The sequence below is a fragment of the Panicum hallii genome, chromosome 9, assembly GCF_002211085.1.
Source record: "Panicum hallii strain FIL2 chromosome 9, PHallii_v3.1, whole genome shotgun sequence".
In the NCBI taxonomy this organism is placed as follows: domain Eukaryota; kingdom Viridiplantae; phylum Streptophyta; class Magnoliopsida; order Poales; family Poaceae; genus Panicum; species Panicum hallii.
The window spans coordinates 8,961,430-8,980,955 of NC_038050.1; the positions used below are offsets into that span (position 1 = coordinate 8,961,430).

The 19,526-nt window shown below is 53.6% G+C and overlaps 3 protein-coding genes, 1 long non-coding RNA gene and 1 other non-coding gene across 5 annotated transcripts; 1 reads left to right on the forward strand and 4 right to left on the reverse strand.

The window, feature by feature from the left end:
• Positions 1-454: 454 nt before the first annotated feature.
• On the reverse strand, positions 455-4,117 carry LOC112877763 (transcription antitermination protein NusB). The gene is made up of 7 exons (XM_025942124.1): positions 3,742-4,117; positions 3,543-3,619; positions 3,267-3,401; positions 2,087-2,141; positions 1,848-1,935; positions 1,135-1,233; positions 455-1,022 (listed from the first exon to the last, which is right to left on the reverse strand). Exons 1-7 carry the CDS (start codon positions 4,020-4,022, stop codon positions 894-896), a joined length of 864 nt encoding a protein of 287 aa, XP_025797909.1. The 5' UTR covers positions 4,023-4,117; the 3' UTR covers positions 455-893.
• Positions 4,118-4,756: 639 nt separating this feature from the next.
• LOC112877090 (glucan endo-1,3-beta-glucosidase 8-like) lies at positions 4,757-7,867 on the reverse strand. The gene is made up of 2 exons (XM_025941297.1): positions 7,241-7,867; positions 4,757-6,068 (listed from the first exon to the last, which is right to left on the reverse strand). The coding sequence occupies exons 1-2, from the start codon at positions 7,582-7,584 to the stop codon at positions 4,940-4,942; spliced, it is 1,473 nt and encodes a 490-aa protein (XP_025797082.1). The 5' UTR covers positions 7,585-7,867; the 3' UTR covers positions 4,757-4,939.
• Positions 7,868-8,338: 471 nt separating this feature from the next.
• Positions 8,339-10,150, forward strand: LOC112877091. Its single transcript, XR_003225435.1, has 3 exons — positions 8,339-8,656; positions 8,773-9,605; positions 10,089-10,150. It is a non-coding gene; the product is annotated as an uncharacterized LOC112877091 (long non-coding RNA).
• A 4,082-nt stretch (positions 10,151-14,232) lies between these two features.
• TRNAG-GCC lies at positions 14,233-14,303 on the reverse strand. Its single transcript has one exon. It is a non-coding gene; the product is annotated as a tRNA-Gly (tRNA).
• A 1,888-nt stretch (positions 14,304-16,191) lies between these two features.
• Positions 16,192-18,813, reverse strand: LOC112873643 (cation/calcium exchanger 1-like). The gene has a single exon (XM_025936657.1). The coding sequence runs from the start codon at positions 18,351-18,353 to the stop codon at positions 16,602-16,604; it is 1,752 nt and encodes a 583-aa protein (XP_025792442.1). The 5' UTR covers positions 18,354-18,813; the 3' UTR covers positions 16,192-16,601.
• Between the last annotated feature and the right edge of the window lie 713 nt (positions 18,814-19,526).

Sequence of the window (19,526 nt, forward strand, 5' to 3'; positions counted from 1 at the left end):
AACTAATAAAACCATCTGAATTACAACATGTCAAGCCTAAATATCCAACTAAAGGCATCAAGCACCTTCATGAAAACATGAGGGTTCCAGATTTCTCTGAAAAACATCGCTGAACACTTCTTATCCATATGTAATATTGGTTGAAGATAAAGAATCACATGCTGTATTACAAGCTCAATACATTATACATTACCATTAGCCACAATGGACAAATGGAGGACATAGTGAAGTTTATGAACTAACATAGGATTCGTATAAAGTGTCATCTAGATGGTCAATACAGCCAGGGGAATATGAAAACAAATAAAACCTGCAGATGTGCGACAAACAAAACCACCTGCATTTGGGTTTTTAAAAAGACTTGTAGGTGGTATGTTGCAAATTTGTCAATCTTAAAAGAATTTGGTTTAAAGAAATTAAAATGAATGCAAGTAGAAACACACACACCATATGCAATATGAGAAATTCATGATCCTAAAATGAGTGTGTGCATTGCATCACATAATGAAAATTGAAACATCCCAGTCTCTCCAAGCGTGAGCCAGTGCCATGCACAACCTTTTACATATACATCAAGTTTTTACAGAACTTGTAATTCATCTTAGCATCTGACCACATTAATCAGCAGGACCATAGGCTACAGAACCAGTACCCTCCTGTTGTATCAGATGGATCGTGAACGTGCAACACCAGGTGTTCTGTCTCTGTATACTTCACCTAATGATCTAATATTCAGTAAGACAGAAGTATTTCCGGCTCCTTGTCGAGCCTAGCATGTTTGGTTCCTTCAGGACGATAAGACTTTGCCTGATTTCGGAGACAAGCTATGTTTTCTCCATACTTCTGTACTTCAGCCACGATTCTGATGCACGATACATGGTATTTGCAAAACTTCACGCTTTTGATTCAGCTGCCTGACTAGTACCTGTATTGTCAACGTGATCTTTTACAAATGTTCGAAGGCATCCATTGATTACCCGAGGAGCACCACCGTCACAAAATCGTTTTGCCAGATCTACTGCCTGAAAAATAAGGTGTATGAAGGGACATTCATTCTATGAGTACCCAAATATAGATAACACCATTCTTTTTTTTTTACACTGCACAGATTGGGGGTGGGGTGGGGTGGGGGACCTCATTAATGACAACTTTGTGAGGTGTTCCTTTTGATGTCATCTCTGCCATAGCAATATGGAGAATGCAGAGCTCAAGTATCCTTGCCACAGGCTCATCCTGACCACAAAATTTTCCATGTGTGAACAGCAAGTTTTTTTCCAACCAAAATACTAAAAATACAAACAGGCACTACATGGACGCTAGTTTCAATAGCAAGCAGATTAAAAACTGAAGAACAAGGAATCAACAAAGTATAGATTATGTTTGCTTATTTTTTTATTCAAAAAGAAAGAGGCTTCTGAGCTCCATATTGTAGTAACAAACATTGAAATAGAACAATTAAGACCGAGGAAAACATTGGTGCATATAGCAAATAACTAATTAACTATGCAGGAAAATTAAGTATAGTGATGAGGTAAAAGCATAAAGTGTAAAAAGAGCATGGATTATGCCACAATGAAAACATCGGAGACCTCAAAATTCACTGCATCATACTGAACAAGTGACCAAGCAATGTCAAAAGGGAAAACAGGAAATAACCCTTGATGGCTATACAGCTTTTGGCATGCACCAGAGTGATTATTCACTTGTTCAGTGTAGTGAAAAAAGGTGATGCCACATATTATACATAATAAGGACACATATGAACCAAACTTATAAACATATGAACAGCTTCATGAATGTTGGAAAGATCTGATGGATAGAAACAAGATTAGGAAAAGGTACCCGACCTTCCAAGTCTGGGGAATTATTTTGTCGATGATATCAACATGTTTATCCCATCCACTGGCAACAGCCACTAAAAGTTCCCTGGACAACCTGTATTAGGAAACATCTAATCAGAAATGCAAGTATAATAGCAGTGGTACTAAATACCAAATGCGCATTAAATTTTATCGTATATATCAGAACACAGTGTGTCAATACCCAATATATGCCTTTATAGAATGGGACAGGAAGGAAAGTATACCTTAAGACAAAGTTGTTGTAAACCAGCTTTGGAGGAGCTGAAAGAACTTCTGCTTCTGATTATGAGGCAGTAACATGTCAAGTTATTTGCACAACAATAACCAAACACTAATGGAACATATTTACAGAAAAAGAAATCTATAGTTACTCAGTTGATTTCGCAAGAGGCTAAAGGAAGAAAAATGTATCCGGTTAGTTCAAGCCATGTAAATACATTATAAGGATATGTTTATGTGTTGAACAGTATAGATGCCATTGACCTGATGGAAAACATGCACACTGGTGAAGGTGAAAAATTATCAACTTGCCAATTTCAAGTGTTCCGTTACTTAGTTTGAGAATAGAACAGACAAAAACGAACTAGAGCTTCGAGTGAAGGATGCATGGCTCTCTTAAAACTAGGGATGTAAATTGGTGACCTTTAGGTGCACCTCCAATCCTCTTTAGTTCAAATATTTGTACTGCTTCTCCAAAATGAGATCCTATTTTAGAAAAGTGGCACAAATATTTGAACTAAAGAGGGTTGGAGGTGCACCTAAGGGTCACCAATTTGTACCCCCACTTAAAACTCAGCCTGCAAACAAAAAATTTGAGATACACACCCATATGAATTTTGAATTTGAGTTCCAACTCCGAAACTCATTATGTCACTGTTCTTAAAGGTGAACACCTAGCCTAATCTAGGCATTACATGCCACCCACCAGCCTAGAGCCTAATTGCCTACTATTCCAATCAGGTGTCATGCGCCACCCAGCTGCTCACCTAGCACCTTGCGCGTTCAAAAGTCAGAACACTGCATTAACTATGCTAGTTTGATGGTCTGAAGTTCACAGCACCATGTAGAAGTTTGCTACAATAGAATTGGCAGCCAACAGAACTCCATATTAGAAGCCTGAGATGTCCCAAATTTTGGAACAAGTTACTTTGCTATAATGGAATTGGCAACCAACTGAACTAGTCCTCTTTGGGAGCTCCCTGGATTGGGATATTCCATCTTAAAACTATGATCAAACTGGAAGCCTGAGATGTCCCAAATTTTAAAACATGTTACGGCTCCTAGCCTGAGATGTCCCAGAACACTGCATTAACTAATCAGGAAGCCTGATCAAACCACATTGACATCTAGAAGTGAACTGTCTTCAGACATGAACTGGAAGTTGCATGGTCATATAGAAGTTACCATTGGCCGAATCCATCTCGTTCTGGCTGGTCAGCTTTTCAGCCTCCTCCTCCGTCCCAACCTCGAGAGGTCCTCCGCCGAAGCTCATATGGTTGTAGCTCAACAGGCACGCCTTGTCGAAAACATACCCGGGCTCTGACCAAACGTGGTGGATCCGAAATAAGAGAAGGAACAGCAAACCGAATCCAACTAGAGAACGCCACATATTCGAGCCGAGCAGCTCGACACGCTGGTCCTCGAAACAAATGCGCGAGGAAGCACGGGAGGAATCCTGACCTCGCCTCGCGCTGATCCTGCGGTCGAAGAGCCGGACGACGTCGGCGCCCTCCAGGCACGCGGCGTAGGAAATCATCCTGCGACAACGCGGAAGCAGCGGTTCACCCCCAGAAAAGGCGCGGCCAAAGAAAAGGCCACGCGGAAGGAGAGGACTGAAGCGGCGGCTGAAGGCCTGAAGCTGGGGGAGAACGAAACTCACAGCGCGAGCTCCCGGGCGGCGCGGGGGCTGCAGAAGCGGCCGGAGCGGTCGACCTTGGCGTGCGCGGGCGTGGTTGCGGGCGTACCCGATGTCGCGGGCGGCGGCGGCGGGCTGGAGACCACCAGCGGCGCGCGGGAGGAGGCGACGGCGCGGGGCGGATGCGGTGCCGCGAGCGACCGGGCGCGCCGCGGGGCCGGGCCCGCCAGAACACGGCACGGCCTGGGTCCCGCTGGGGAGGACGACGAGGGGGAGAATGTGCGTACGGCCGGTGCTGCTTCCATTTCGTTCAGTGCGTGGGGGAGGCCGCCGGCGGAAGGAGCGGAGGGGAGCAGCGACCAGCGAGCTCGGAATGGAGCGGGCGAGGAGGGGATAGCGAGGGGATAAGGCCGGGGGGGTTGCTACTTGCTTTGCCGGAAGGAACAACTTTTGGGCCGGGCCCGTCAATCGGGAGCAAAGCTTCTGCACGGGCCTCCCGTCGTTTCGGGCCGTCGTTCCTATCAGCATATATTATGGGCCGCATCGCGCCTGGACGGCCTCTTGCCAGGCATATAACTGGCGAAGCTTCAGTCAGTTGCTCAGGACAGGAGGTGACGCCGTTGTACGTCACTCTCGGGCTCCATTCCAAAGCTGATTTCCTCCCGATCTGAGGTGGGGACGTGGATGATTGGCTGGGGCTGGCGTTATCCATGGCAAGGCATCCTCATCGTTAGTTCTACATGTGAAGCACGCACGCGGCACGCATGCATAGCCAGCAGCGCCGCTGGCGCTGGGAGGTGGGAGCCTGGAGCGCGACGAGATGACGTTGACGGGGAAGAAGGCGGAGCAGAGGCAGAAGGCCGGTGGCCAGTCCCTGGCTCCAGGTCCTTCGTTCTCTCTTCTCTGCGTGTCCACCGTGCTCCGTGCACGGCCGGTCGCCGACTCGCCGCCGTTCGTGTCCTCGTCAGCGTCTTGGCCGGATCGGGGGCGCTAGCTGCTAGCTCGTCGCGATCATACATGCCGCGCGAGCGCCAAACTGTAGTTTGAACAAGCATCAATTAGGACCTCAATATTTCTTACGTATATATATACGTCCCTTAAATCGAAAGGGATTACATTATGGACCTCAGAATGATCTGATAACACGAGATTATCTACAAAAACCGAACAAAAATCTTTACAGGCGAGATCCCCTCCTCTAGCCGTCAGCACCACACGCCAGTCACAGAGCAACCTGCAGGACACCACGAAGAACCAAGAGGAGCAGCGCCATCGCCGCCGGGGCGCGCCGCCGCCTCCCCGCGGCCGCCGACACCGCGATCTGTATGGTGAAGTTGCAGGTGTCCGTGGACGGGTTCTGCGCCGTCGGCGCCGCGAGGCCCTGGAAGTCGCAGCTGCCCTCCACCTGGTTCTGCGTCTGGAAGTACATGTTGAACGCGTACGACGCGTTGCCGACGGCGTCCATGCCGTTGCACGACGAGCCATACCCGAGCGCGGTGCAGTCGGAGAAGGTGCACGCGTAGGTCACGCTGTCGCCGATCTTGCCCAGGTCCGGCGCGTTCGGGTTCACCACGCACCACTGCCGGGGCAGGTACTGGACCCCGCGCGCCGCCACCAGCGCCGTGTTCCCGCCCTGCCCGGACAGGTCCATCGGGTACTTGGGCTGGCCGTCGTACCGCATGATGCCCCAGTGCCGCTCGAAGTCGCCCGGCGCCACGCTCTTGGCGTCCTCGTCGATCAGGCTGAACAGGTACACCTCGATGTACTGGCTCTGCCGCAGCGGCGTGCCGGCCTTGGCCGCCAGCTTCCGCAGCAGCCCCGCGTAGAACTTCTGCGCGTACGCCGCGGTGGCGTGCTTGTCGCCGTCGGTCGGCCAGCCGACCTCGCCGACCACGACGGGGAGGCCGCCGACGCCCGCCGCGCCGAGCGCGGACACGAGCGTGTCGAAGTTGGCGTCGAACACGTTCGTGTACTGGATGCCGCTGCCGGTGTCCACCACGGGGCTGCTCGTGCCGTCGAAGAAGGCGTAGTCCAGCGGGAAGCCGTCGTTGCCGTAGAGGCTCAGGAACGGGTAGATGTTCACGGTGAAGGGCGCGCCGCTCTGGTTGAGGAACTGCACGATCTCCGTCATGAGGTCGGCGATGTCCGCGCGGAACCGGCCGGCGGACGGGACGGGGTTGCTCGTCGGGGAGTTGTACACGTCGGCGTTCAGCGGCACGGTGGCCTTGATGGTTTCGCCGAGGCCGGCGTCGTTGAGCGCGCGCTGGATGTTCTGCAGGGCGGGCAGCGTGACGTTCAGAAACGTGCCGTTGAAAGACGACAGGAAGGGTTCATTCCCAACGGCTACGTATCTGCACGCAAAAATTGACAATGAGAATGCTTCATGCTTGTGTGGTAGAACTGGAATCAAATAATCTGCATTGACTAATTTACGTTATCTGCCATCAGGTTGTTTTCAGACAAGCTACAGTGCCATGAAGTGTTGTAAAAGCTCCTTTTCTGAAGATCTTCCAAGCGATGAACTTTACGCGCAAAACTAAAGCATTTATCAGAAAACTTTAAAGTGATCTCATGTCCTACAGACTAGTGCATGTCCAGTAGGCGCCCAGTGGCCACTGCAATTAGATAATTGTCCTACTTTAAGAGAACTAATCCCCAAGAACTTAGGGGGATTATTCTTGTGCGTTCAGGAGTGCATGTAACTTATCTTCAGACATCCCACCCCCACAAGGCCTAGCAGATAGTAACACCCAAGGTTAGATTCTTCAGACAGCAAGTGGATAGCACAAATGCAATGGATACCCATAGCTTTATGTCGCGACTTGTTGATGTCAAGTTTGACACTTTACTGATCATAAAGACTTACTCCGAATCAGCTGACAGAATAACCACGTCACCCCACGGTTAGTACTTTTAAGCGACAACCTCATAGTAGATCATACTATAAACCAAGAATAAGAGCTTCTAAGGATTTTTTTTGCATTACATGCTTGAAATTTGGAGTAAAAATGGTCAAATATGCTGCTGAAGAATCATGGACAGTACTGACATTTACATCCTTGAACCAGCATAAAAAGTATGCTTCCATGCAGTGTTTGCTGGACCCAAGAATGTCTAGCATGTCATAATCAAACTCAAAAAATCTCATTATGTTCATTAAAAAAAGATCAGCATCCCCATCCAATCCAGTGATTACGGGCCAGTTTTTTTACTGTTATGCTTATGGAATTCAGTTTGTTAAAGTGTATGTTTACGGTTTCGGATAATATTTTGCTGTGACCAATATAAAAAATATGAACTTTCTTCTTTGAGGGAAAATATAATTTTGAAAAAACAATTAAATTATTTAGAAAAGCACAGCAGACGCAGCCTACAAGCATGGCACGACACTGAAGCACCAACTGCGCAGTTGAAAAGGATTGCACCAAGACCAATTCGCCATCAAAGTAAAGAAGAACCAGAGAGCAGGATCATCATGTCAAAGCTAATACAGATAGATGGAGGCTCGAGCACCAGGACTCACTTGATGTTCACGCCGCCGTCGAAGTTGTAGCGGCTGACGTTCTGGTGCACCCAGTCCCTGGCCGTGCCGTAGTCCGTCATCATGTCCAGCATGTTGTTGGGGATGCCCACCATCACCTCGATGCCGCTGCCGGCGAGCGCGTCCATCGGCCCGGGGTCGGCGTCGAACAGCTTCACCTTCCTGATGCCGTTGTCCTCCAGCATCCGCACCACGATGTCCGACGGCAGCCTGTGCGTCGCCATCGTGCCCCAGTTCACCCCGAGCGCCCCCGCCGCCGGCAGCCCGGCGACCGCCGCCGCCGCCACCAGAGCGGCTGCGAGGGCCTGCCGGTAGCACGCCGCCATGGAAGACGGCGGTACCTGTCGCTGTCAGCTGTGCACGTGCACGCGCGCGCGAGCACGTATGAGCTCAAGAGACGCTCGGCTTTCTCTCTTGGGGCGTCGGAGGAAGAAGCCGACGCGAAATTGGGTGATGGAGAGAGAGATTGGAGGGAGTGGGCAACGGGTGTTGTTCTTCTAGTGGCCGGCTGCCTCGCTTTTGTTATTCGAGGGGAACAAGGACAGGGGATTTTGGATAGAACAACGTGTGATGACCAAGAACCACATAGGCGGAAGAAGAAAGGCAGAGCAGCTGCACAGCTCAAGGGAAAAAAGCTTCAAACTTTTACCATCCAAGAACTTGTACCGCACTTCGCTTTCGTAGACATCCGCAATGAAAGACTGTACATGAGGCTGCTGTCAATTTGTCACAAGGCCAAGCAGAGGAGAGGGAGGAACTGAAAGAAAGATCAAGCGACAGATCAGAAGGATGGTTTCAGCTGTTGATGACAGTCCTTCGTCAGGTAGTAGGAGAAAGGAAGGTGGAGACGGTGAAGCCTCAAGTCAAAATGTGACGCAACGGTTCAGGTTCAGTAGCCGGTGGATCCAGATTTTTCTCGGCGTAAAGGTGGAGGAAATGAGCGTGAGGCGGAAGGATTTCTCTGTTCTTGAGGTGATGGTAAGCCACGGGGACAGGTTCGTGGCTAATGCGGTAACGCGAGTGATGGGAATTGAAAGCGAGGGCCCTTTGGAGTGTTGTGTGTACAAAAGGGACGTCCACGATTCCTGCTCGACGCCCGTTTGTGAGCAGCTCCTTTCGACCAGAATTGGATTTGGAGAGCACATGAAATATCTAGGTTTTTCATTGAAATTCTTCAGGAATATAGCTGGCTGGAGAGTGGATTGAAGTGTCGAAGCATGTTGCCATTGTTTAGGGAGTAATGGAGGAGGTTAAAATTGGCACCAAGCTGTCGTGCTTAGCATGTGGATGACATTTGACAGGGGAGGGTTTGTGATGCACGCACGTAAGCACGTTGCTCTTGAGAGATCAATCGGCCACGGACAGGACGACCAAACGTTCATCGTGAAGACCTAGCAGGTTAGTAATGGCCAATCATTCGGCGTTAATTAAATTAGGCCCTCAAGTGATCCTTTTTTTGTCGTTTTATTTTCATTTTTTTATACGCAAATTAACGGGTCAGCCTTTCACTTCAGCTTGGACGGCTCGATCCTGAATTCCTGACCATCCACGGAGCAGTTCTAGAACAGCTGACGGGAGGAGAGAGCGAGTTTCCTCTTCCCTTTTGGGTGTTTTCATGATTTCATCAGACAAGACAGAAAACATCATGAAATAAAGCTTCTTTCTCAATGGCGCACATAGTAGGTTAGCAGAAGCAGTACTAAAAGCTTCTTTCGGGCATGTCGCTGTAACCAAACCTGCCCAGTGTGCTCGCCGGAGAAGAAGAACCGAGCAACCTTTTCTTTTCCCCACCGGTTCGCCAGACGAGATGCAAATGCGATGCGAAATGGAAGAAGCGAACAAAGCGCCAAAGCAGGGTCGAGAACGACGCACGGGAATCACATGAAAAGACGGACGGCATCTGCCGTTTTTTTTCTCTTCGCGGCGCGGCGCGAGACGACGACGAGAGAGGGAGCACGCACGGCGGCTCGCGCCTCCATCGAGCGTTTTCCACGGCCACCGCGCCCTAACGAGCTGCTCGCCTCCTTCCTATGGGCGGTTGCTTGCGATCGACCCGTCCGCCCAGGCGGCCGGGCGGGGCAGGTCGCGGGGCGTCGCTGTCGGCGGTGACCCCTGCGTGGCGTGGCTGCGGCCCGCGGGGTTCTGGAAGACGGCAACGTCTCGCTGCTTCGTCAGAGGAGGGGAAGCCTTTCGGTGGCCAGTGCGCGCAACGCAACAGCTCTCGACGCTTCTGGGGCGCCGTTTTCGGCTTGGAGAATTTGCTTGCTGGCTGCTGCAGCTGCAGTCAGGGAAGGAAATTCAGACGCAAACAGCAGACGGTATGGGCTCATTTCCTTTGTCTGACGAGGTATGATACCGTCGCACCTCTCTTCTATTCCATCTCTTTCATCCAGCATTCTCAGGCCTCCCGTGGGCCGCTAGGGTAATTACACGTAGAATTCAGTATTTTCAATAGCTTTTACAAATATTTGTTAGGATAGTTCTATTTTAAATAGTTTTAAGTATTTTTAATAGTTTTTAGATATATTTCTTAGGGTAGTTATATTTCGAATAGTTTTTATAATTGCAGTAGTTTTTGGATATATTTTTTAGGGTAGTTATATATCGAATAGGTTTCAGCATTTTGAATAGCTTTTAGAAATATTTCTTAGGGTAGTTCTGTTATAAATAGTTTTTAGTATTTTTAATTGTTTTTACATATATTTTCAGGGTAGTTATATTTTGAATAGCTTTTAGAAATATTTGTTAGGTTAGTTCTATTATAAATAGTTTTTAATATTTTCAATTATTTGTAGGAATATGTCTTACGGTACTTATATTTTTCATATAGATATGGCGCAGACACCAGAGCTCCTTGACGCGCACATCGACGAACGGCACAGGTCGTACCTGGCAGCGGTGGAGGGGCAGGAGCTTCACGAGTTGCGCCCTCGTGTAGCAAAGGAGTTGTTGCACCTGGACGACCGCTGGCTTGATAGGTGATACTTTATATTTTTTTACGAAACTAATGTATAGCTTGTACGATAATTGTAACCACAATGCAAAATATACAGGTTACGTGAGGCTGGTTTGCTGCCACTCGCATGTATGCTTCAGGCCGGCGACGGCCAAGACGGTGGCGCCAAGAAGCGGATGTAGCTAGACCGCTCTCTACTTGCAGCGTTGGCGGACAGGTGGCGTCCGGAGACGCACACGTTCCACTTGCCGTGCGGGGAGATGGCCCCCACGTTGCAGGACGTGTCGTACCTGCTCGGTCTTCCCATTGCGGGTGAAGCTGTTGACCCGGTTGCCGTGCCACCTTTCTGGAGGGCGGAGCTGCAGGAGCGGTTTGCTCCAGCGAACCCGCCACTTGTTGTGAACGTACCTGATTTGCCCGGCCCCGCCAAGAGTTGGGTAATACAATTTAGGGTACGTCCAGTTATTTTTTATTTAATTTAATTGAATCATATGTGAGTACCTCTAAGTTTTGAATAAATATATTACATGCTCAGGATCTGCACCCTCTGGCTGGGCAGTACGAGGTGTCACGATACCTGGAGGCATATCTGTTGTGGTTGTTCGGATGGACTCTTTTCTGCAACTCTACCGGCAATTATGTGGATAAGGTGCTCATGCAATACGTGTGCGATTGCGGATGCGGAGCCGGGCCAGGTACCTGGGTGGAGCTGGGGATCGGCAGTGCTTGCTGCCACGTACCGAGGCCTTTGCCAGGCCTGTTTGAAGACGGAGAGGACCGCCGTCATCATAGGCTGCCCACTTCTGCTGCAGCTATGGTCGTACGAGCGATTCGCCATAGCACGTCCCCTAATCAGCGAGGAGCCTTATCCGCCCGAGATGTATGGGATGTGGGACGAGGATAGCCCCACGATGGTTTCGCTTTGGACCTCCGCTGGTACCTCCTTCGCACGCGTCCGTACGTCACTCTTTCACGCATTGATGACGCGGAGTATCAGCACCAGCCGACCATCTCGGACACGTATCCCTCGTACCGTGATCAGGAGCACCGTGGCGCGGTACGTCTTTCGCAACTTGAATTATTTAATCTTTTTTATAAAAGATCGATAACAATATTACTCTGCATCACATTACGTATGCAGATTGATCTGATCAACTACGCGGAGGTCGAAGCTACATCTCAGATCACGTTGCTTGAACGTGGAGTACGTGTACCACAGTACAAGGACACCTTGCGTAAGATTCAAGACAACTTGACGCGAGCGTTACGTGCATTGACGTGTCGCGGCAGAGGCGACGTGGGGGCCTCTAGTTCATCTCATGCGTCAGCCCATGTGTACACAGCTGGCCCGTCGACCTCTGCAGCACCGCATGCAGCGTCCAGCGGTACTGCCGCTACTTCAAGCTGTAAGTCTTTTATAATTGCCATTTCAATCACCTTTAATTTACACGACTAATTTCATTTATTTTTATAGTCATGCACTCGACGGCAATGGGACCTCCTCCTGCAAGAATGGAGCCTCAGACGTTTGGCGCGTATGCTCCAGGAACGTCTCTCCCGTCAGATTCGATGCCAGCTGCACCAGCTGCACCGTACTCTCAGGGCTACGCTCAGCATGCATGGTCGGCGGGAGCTCCTGCGTACGGTGCTCCATTCGGTGTGCCGGACTGGGACGACTGGGAGGGCGGCTCTGCCACATGGTCAGAGCTGGTGGGCGGCGGCGCCGAGTCTGACATCATTGGTCCATCCCAGACGTATGACGCTCCAGGTCCGCAGTCCCAGGATGACCCCTTCACGCCTGCACCTCCTCCGCCTCGTCCTCACCGTGCTCCAGATGCATTTACATACTCGGAGGATCACATACGCCGACGGGTTAGGACTAGTGGGGGAGGACCAAGAGAGCGCGAGGTCCGGGACATGCGGGGTAGATACTCCTGATTCGGTCGACTTTTTATATTTAAACTGTTTTTGTATGATATTATTTTTTTAATTGGTTGATATATCGTAGTATCGTAATATTTGGATTCTACGTTGCAAAACGTTATCGTTTAACCATATTCATACGAGTTTTAGATAGAGCAATCTTCCTCATAAAATTGAATTAAAATTTTAAATGTATACAAAAGAGTATGGCGAATCAATATTGTATTTGAAAATAGTCTGAATTTCAAATAGACTGTAAATCATAAATTCCAACAGAAAATAATAAAAAAATAGACATTCAACATCCCGCCCACTGGCCGGGCGGGATGCCTCCCGCCCTGTGGCCGGGCGCGATGCTTCCTGCCTGCTGATCGGGCGGGATCCCTGCCTCAGGGATCTCTTCGCGAATAAGAAACTTTCTTATTCGCGAAGGGGCCCTCGGGAGGGGCCTGCAAAAAACTTTTTGAATATCCCGCCCTCTGGTTGGGCGGGATGTTCCCTCCCACCCGATCAACAGGCGGGAGTCACCCATTTTTCTTAATATTCGAAGCCGGCACCCCTTTTCGAATTTTAATTTTTTTAACCCTTTTTTTGAAAAAAACTCACCTAGTATACCCATCCGAGTAGGGTAAGCCCATACTTTCAGCCCATCCGGTGTAAATCCTGGGCCATGAACCCTGGGCCTTTCGGTCCATGTTCACCAGTGTCCATTCATTCGGTCTGCTCCTGAGAAGGAAGAAAGGGTGTCAACAAGCACACACGACATGAGTCAGAAGATGAGGTGCACCTGTCGCCGAGAACCTTGAAACTTGAAAGCTGGACCGACCTTAGTGACTGCCGTCTGGTCAACGGCTGACACTCTGTTACACGCTAGCATACCCGATCAGGTAAGGTGCAAGATGCGGCAGGTACCGGAAGATATGCCTTTCCCCCTGTTCTTTTAAAGACTTCGCCCTCTTTTTTTTCCCCATTAGACGAAGAAAATCTTTCCTTTGTGCACGTGCACCAGGGGTTAAAAGAAAATCTAAAGCTATTTAATGAAGCAATTACCTGAGAATTGTAGAGTTGCTAGAGACATGGCGCAGTTGTACACCACGGTGATCTTGCATCTAGCTTCGCCACTGGCATGAGCTAGCTCGATATGATCCAGATTCTAGTGGCACATAATTTATCATTAGGAAAGACCAGCATACCCCCCCCCCCCCCCGGGTGTCACAGGAGTGACTCACCCGGACGCGGTCAACCCGGCCGTCGGCACGTCCGCCAGCGTAGCGTGTTCGTGGCCGCAGCTCCCGCAGGTGCCCGTCGCTGCTTGCTCGCCCGCCGCCCCGCCGGCGCATTTATCCGTCCGCGCGCGACCCATCAAGATATCTATCCATCTCTCCACCTGCCGCTGCTGCCCATCCACGGATAGAAGCTTTGTACCAGGCTAGTAGGCTACCAGCAAGCTGCCGTGTCGCACCAACCCAGCGGTCCATCAGTCCATGAGTCCATCCTCCATGGTCCGGGCGCGGGCGGTGGTAACGCCCTAATGCCGAACGATGATGAATCGTTGGAGTGGGCGTGTGTGTGTGGTGCCCGGTGTGGACAGACACAGGACAGTCGTGGTCGTGGGGATGGGGAGCGGCGCAGGCGACCTGTCGACGCACGCGTCGAGTGGCAGGGGCTGGCTTTGGAAAGGGAGCGGCGGCGCCTGCAATCAGCTGGTGGTCGCTCGGCGTCGACCACATGCCGGGATCCGGGAATGCCGGCGCGGCGGCCCTCCAACAGAATTGAGCGTCTGAGCTCAGGCGTGCAGCAGCGGCAGAGCAAAGTACACCTGGCGTCCTGGCGATGGCCGATGGGGTACCACCGCCCCAGTGTGGGTGTGGCTGGTCCAGGCATCCCGCGCAGTGTGCCGCCTGTCCCTCCGACGGCAGCGGGGTAGAGCAGGAGCAGCCGCGCGGGAGAACATTTTGGTCGGGCCCTCGAACGCGATCGTTTCTCGTTGTCAAATCAGATCGTCGTCGTCAGGATCGAAGGCACGGCAAAATCGACTTTTGAGAAATACTTTCATGAATGTCAGCTGAAAAAAGATATAAAGAAGGAAAAAAAATGCACCAGCCGGGAATCGAACCCGGGTCTGTACCGTGGCAGGGTACTATTCTACCACTAGACCACTGGTGCTTTGGTGCTGCGAGTAATCGTTCATATATATCTGTTCTGTGTACGCTGTGTTGTACTAAGGCTGTCCCCAACGGTATCCTCCAGACCGTTCTGTACCCTATATATATAGAGAAGATTTCATTCTCTATTGCTCCAGCAGCGTTCTCTAAATGGTCCTCTAAAATAGAGAACGCTACAGGTTTCCTCTATATAGAGAGATTCTCTCTCCTCTTCTCTATTTTTTCTTTACGTTTTAAACATTGAATTAAATAAAAATAAAATATATCCATAGCATTTGAGGTATGATAAATACGTACGTACAAAAATTTAGAACAAAATACGTTTCTAATATAGGGTTTAATGTATAGAGAACGAGATTTAGAGAACGTTGTTGGAGAGAAATGAGATATAGAGGAGAGAATCTTGTAGAGAATTCTGTAAATTAAGGATATAGAGAAGGATATAAAGAACGACGGTTGAAGATAGCCTAACAATATACTAACATGACAAAAGCTAAGGCTACGGGGCCTGTCCTGTTTCCTCATCTCACTCCCTGTCCTTCCCTGTCTACATACGCTGGTGCTGATGCAGCACAGGCCTACAGGAGAAGGCGACAGAGAATGACGCGCCGTGGAGCACGATGCAGAACGGACGGAGCAGACATTGTCTTGTCCCGGAGTTTACCTAGCGGCTAGCGCGGGCGCGCCCAAACGCGCGGCGACGCAGACCCGGCTAAACGAAAGCGATCCAAGGCCGGGCGGGGCTCTAATGTTCCTGTCGGCTATCGCAGCGGTCGCGAGCGATCAAGGTCGCTGTGACAGGGCGGGGGCAACTGTTGGTTGAGAGTCGAGACATCAGCGAGCGGGCGGCGTAGGAGAGGGACGCGGCAGCAGTGCGCTACGCGTCTAGGCAGTCCTCGTAGCACTCTTATCTAGCAGAAAAGGCCCGGTGCCGGAAGCAACTTTAGCAGCAGCACCAGCTGCTGCTGCTGCTCCAACTCCAAGCAACGCACCTGGTGACACCAAGCTCAATCGATCCGCCCAGCTAACCCACAAACGCGGAGGGAAAGAACATCAGAGGTCGGTCACTTTGCTGATAAAGAATATGACTAGAAAAGTAGAGACTAGAAAAGAATCGGAAAATGGATGGTCCCGGGTTGTCCTGTTGTACTTATTTGACAGGATGCCACTCCATTTGTTGACGACGGCGAGGCCGAGGTCTCCCCGGCGTTTGCGCGTGAAGACCTGCGCGGATCGAACCGGAGTTACCTGCCGTCGCTCGTCAGTAAGCGCGTTACATGCTTGTAAACTTGCAAAAAGAAGTGATTAGTAGTCAAGGAGTCCACTACCGCAACGCAATTCAGAGGTAAACAAACAACCCTCGCTCGCTCCATCAACCGTCGTTGCGGCAACCCGGTCCGCGTCGCGATCGGCGAGAACAAGTTGTAGACCACGACGACGACGACGCCGCGACGAGCCAAGCTACGAGCACGCCCCGTAACACGGCAGGTTCTAACGACGGGAAGTACAGCGAACGGGAAGGGAGGTGGGCGCATTGCCAACTGCCTGAAGGTTTCGGTTCGCGTCAGTTTTATCGCGGGAAGGGCGGCAGATCCCGTTCCCGCGTCTCAGGCTGTCAGAAAGCTCGCTCGGGGAAGGGATCCCGGATTCCCTTGTCCTTCACGGGACAGTCAACAACGACGCTGAACGAGCGCCCCGACGAAAGAGGGCGCGGCGGGAGGCGTCGTTCCGGAGGAAGCGTGCGCCAACCCGACTGGGATTCGTACGAGAACATGGGGAGTTGGGAACCTTGCTTGCTTGCAGGGTAGAGGGAGACCGTGGTGGGGCGGTGGCGGGGCCTGGAGCCCTGGGCCGAGTTGAGCCCAGCGATTTCATCATCAACCAAAAACTGAGCGAACCAACCACGGCTTCGATTGAATTTTGACCCCCTGTGTTTTTCAACTAACCCTGTTATTTACCAGGGATTTTGAACAGTAGCAGACAATTGTCTGCCATCCTTCAGTCAGAACCCCTACCAAGACGGAAGGAGAGGGGAAAAGAAACAAATTCTCGGACACAACACTAATCAACACCTACGTGTGGAGTAGTGCTAGCACCTTTCTGCTACAGTAATATACAAGATTACCTATCTTTCACCCTTTTTTTACTATAATTTACTACCAATCTAGAACTACCATTACCCAGTCTGATGCTTCTTTACAACGACGATCAGCAGCAAGAAACAAACGAACGCGGGCAGGGTGAGGGGTGTCAGTCACTGGGAGCGCAAGCGAGGTGCCCTCGGCAGCTCGGCTCGCCTCTAGGTCCAGAGCCCCAGCGTCTCGAAGACGCGCACGGCGAAGAAGCAGAGGTAGATGGCGACGAGCCCGACGCCGTAGACGCGGTCGATGCGCATCCCGCGGACGGGCACCACGAACAGCGCCCACGCCAGCGCCGCGCCCAGGAACCCCACCGCCTCGTACGCCGCCGCGTCCGCGGGCACCACGAACGGCGCCGGGTGCTGCGCGCCCGCCGCCAGCGCCAGCGACAGGCCCAGCCCCACCACCGTGTTGAACAGCGGGCCCGCGTAGCACCCGGACACCGCCGTCTGCGCGCCGCCGGGGCCGCCGTGCACCGCCATCGCCACGTTCGACACCAGGTCGCCCAGGGAGTCGCCCCACGCCAGCACCGTCACGCCCAGGACGCTCGGCTTGATCCCGGCCACGTACCCCATGGCCACCAGGAGCGCCACGAGCTCGCGGGCCAGGGTGTAGGCCCACAGCACGCTCATCAGGAACCCCGCGGCGAGCCACGGCACTCGGTGTTTACGGCCGCGGGGAGGGGAGTTGGCGTCCGTGGTGGCCGCGGCGAGCGCCGCGAGCAGGAGGCCGAGGATGGCGCCGCCAAGGAGCTCCGCGAGGCTGTGCCGGTGGGAGGAGGACACCAGGTGGTGGCGCTGCGAGGTCCAGGTGAAGGCGAGGAGGACCGGCGCCAGCGCGGCGGAGGCGACGGCGTAGGGGCGGGACCAGCGGTGCGCAGCGATGTCCGGGATGGTGAGGCGGCGCGGGAGGTACAGCGGCATGCAGAGCGCGCGCGCGATGCAATGCAGCCAGGCTGTTCCCCTTGATGCGGCACCAGATGCCCCCGACTCTGTCTTGGAGTAGGACGGCAGGGACGGGACGTCGTCGCCGTAGTCCTCATCGAGGAGGAGCGGCGCGGCGAGCCCGGCGGCCGGCGGCTTGCCCTGCTCGGCGCAGCAGTGCGAGGTCCAGACGATGATGACGTAGCCGACGTAGAGCGAGACGAACGACACGGCGACCCAGACGGTGACCGCGCCGTTCACCAGCACGGCGAGCAGGTAGCAGAGCGCGAGGAGGAGGAAGCAGAGGTCGCGCACGAACCCGCGCCACTCAACGACGACCCCGCCGCGCGCGCCCACGGCGAGCCCGACGGCGCCCGCGACGACGGTGGACACGAACAGCGCCCCGCCGAGCGCGCTGCTGAGCCCGACCCCTCCGCCGTCGCCCTCGGCGAACGAGACGACGCTGGCGAACAGGTCGGGCGCGCCGTTGCCGAGCGAGAGCAGCGTGACGCCCGCGACGGCGGGGGGCAGGCGCAGCGCCGCGGAGAGGCCCTCGAGCGACGCGCAGAAGTACTCGGACGCGGTGTCGCCCAGCAGGTAGAAGAGCACCGCCAGCCACAGCGCGAGCGCGGCGCACGCCGTAGCCGGCGCGCCGGCGAAGCCGCAGTAGAAGAGGCGGAGGTAGTCCACGTACCCCGCCGGGGAGCAGGGGGAGTGCGCGCGGAGGTACGCGCACCGGGCCGCCCCGCCGTCGATGGACTGCAGCTCCGCGCAGTCGTCCCCCTGCCCCTTCCCGGAGGACGACGACGGGGTAACACCGAGAACCGCGCCGCTGGCCGGGGCGGTGGAGGTGGAGGTGAAGGAGTCGCCGTCGCGGCCGGGAGCAGCGGGAAGGGAGGAGGAGGTGAGGAGGAGCACGAGGAGCAGGAGGAAGCAGGCGCTGGGGACGGCGGCGGGGGCAGTGCGCGCGCGCCCGTGGGAGAGCGCCATAAAATGGGGAGCTTTGCGGGGGGTTTAACCGGAGCGGGGCTCGGCCGGCATGCCTTGCAGGGCGCGCGCCCGCGCGCGGCGGCTGGGGATCTCGGTCCGGTGCGGGGGCGGAGGCGGTCGTGGGGCTCGTGACGAGATGCGCGGGGGCGGGGGACTCGTGGGCGGCTCTGCTCGGTTCGGAGCTCAGAGGCCGCACGACTGGAGGAGAGGCAACCACTGGCTGGGCTGGGGGGCGGGCGCTTCCCAATCCCTCCGCGTTAAGTAATGGCCGGGAACAGTGGAGACGAAGAGGAGGAGAGGAGTCCGTGCGAGGCGACGGTGTGGTGGCGCGTCCGCGTGGAGGACGGGCGGGGGGAAGGGGATTCTGGTGGCCTCCTGGGGACGGGGGATTGGGGCGGTCGGTGGCGACGCCGTGAATGGGAAGGGGAAGGAGGAGAAGCGGCGGCGGGCCTGCCGGCAGTTGCCGTGTGGTGGTGTGGATTCGGAGGCGGACGCGCGCGGTTCGAGCGGGTACGTGGAGGAGGCGTGTGATGGTGACGGTTGGCTTCGGGAGTGCTGCCGGGCGCCGTGGCCCGTGCCGCGTGGCCGTGTCCGTGGCGCCGGCCTCGCGAAAACGAAAGGAGATTTCTGCGGCGGGCACCGGCGGAGCGATCGGCTTGGCTCGATGGGGCAGGGCGAGCTTGCCGACGGCGCTCGGCTTTGGCTCGGCCTGCAAGACGTCCGCGTTGGTCTCTGCGGCTTGGAGCGCGACGGGACCGCGTGCTGGAAATGTTGTTTCCACAGAGGACGAACTTGAGAATACATTTAGAGCTCACTGGAATTTGCACCGAAATGTTGTTCCACAAGAGGAGGAAAATTTCTCACGCCGCGGTCTCTGTCGGGCGAAAAGGCAGCATCGCTGTTAGCCCTCTGCCGAGATTGGGTTGCCATAGGCTCTCCTAGACATGATCAAGTAAGCCCACCCTCGTGCTGCGTAGGGGCAACTGGCAGGAGCGCCTATAATTAGCACAAAGAGGCGAAGGCGATTAAGGTATCCTGAGCCTTGAGTTATCCGCCGCAAGCCAAAAATCGGCAACCACTCGTTAGTTCTCGGACGGTCCATGTCCGAAACGGACGCGCGAAACTGCAAAAGGCGATCTTGGGCGTGCGCGAGTTCCCGGGCCGGCGCTGAAC

Coding starts and splice junctions, on each gene's coding strand:
- LOC112873643 (XM_025936657.1), bottom strand. CDS start 18,353: ATGGCGCTCTCCCACGGGCGCGCGCGCACTGCCCCCGCCGCCGTCCCC.
- LOC112877763 (XM_025942124.1), bottom strand. CDS start 4,022: ATGGAAGCAGCACCGGCCGTACGCACATTCTCCCCCTCGTCGTCCTCC. Junction 3,402..3,542: donor CAGGATCAGCGCGAGGCGAG/GTCAGGATTCCT, acceptor ACGTTTGGTCAG/AGCCCGGGTATGTTTTCGAC. Junction 1,234..1,847: donor TAATTCCCCAGACTTGGAAG/GTCGGGTACCTT, acceptor TTTTGTGGTCAG/GATGAGCCTGTGGCAAGGAT.
- LOC112877090 (XM_025941297.1), bottom strand. CDS start 7,584: ATGGCGGCGTGCTACCGGCAGGCCCTCGCAGCCGCTCTGGTGGCGGCG. Junction 6,069..7,240: donor GACGGCGGCGTGAACATCAA/GTGAGTCCTGGT, acceptor TTTTGCGTGCAG/ATACGTAGCCGTTGGGAATG.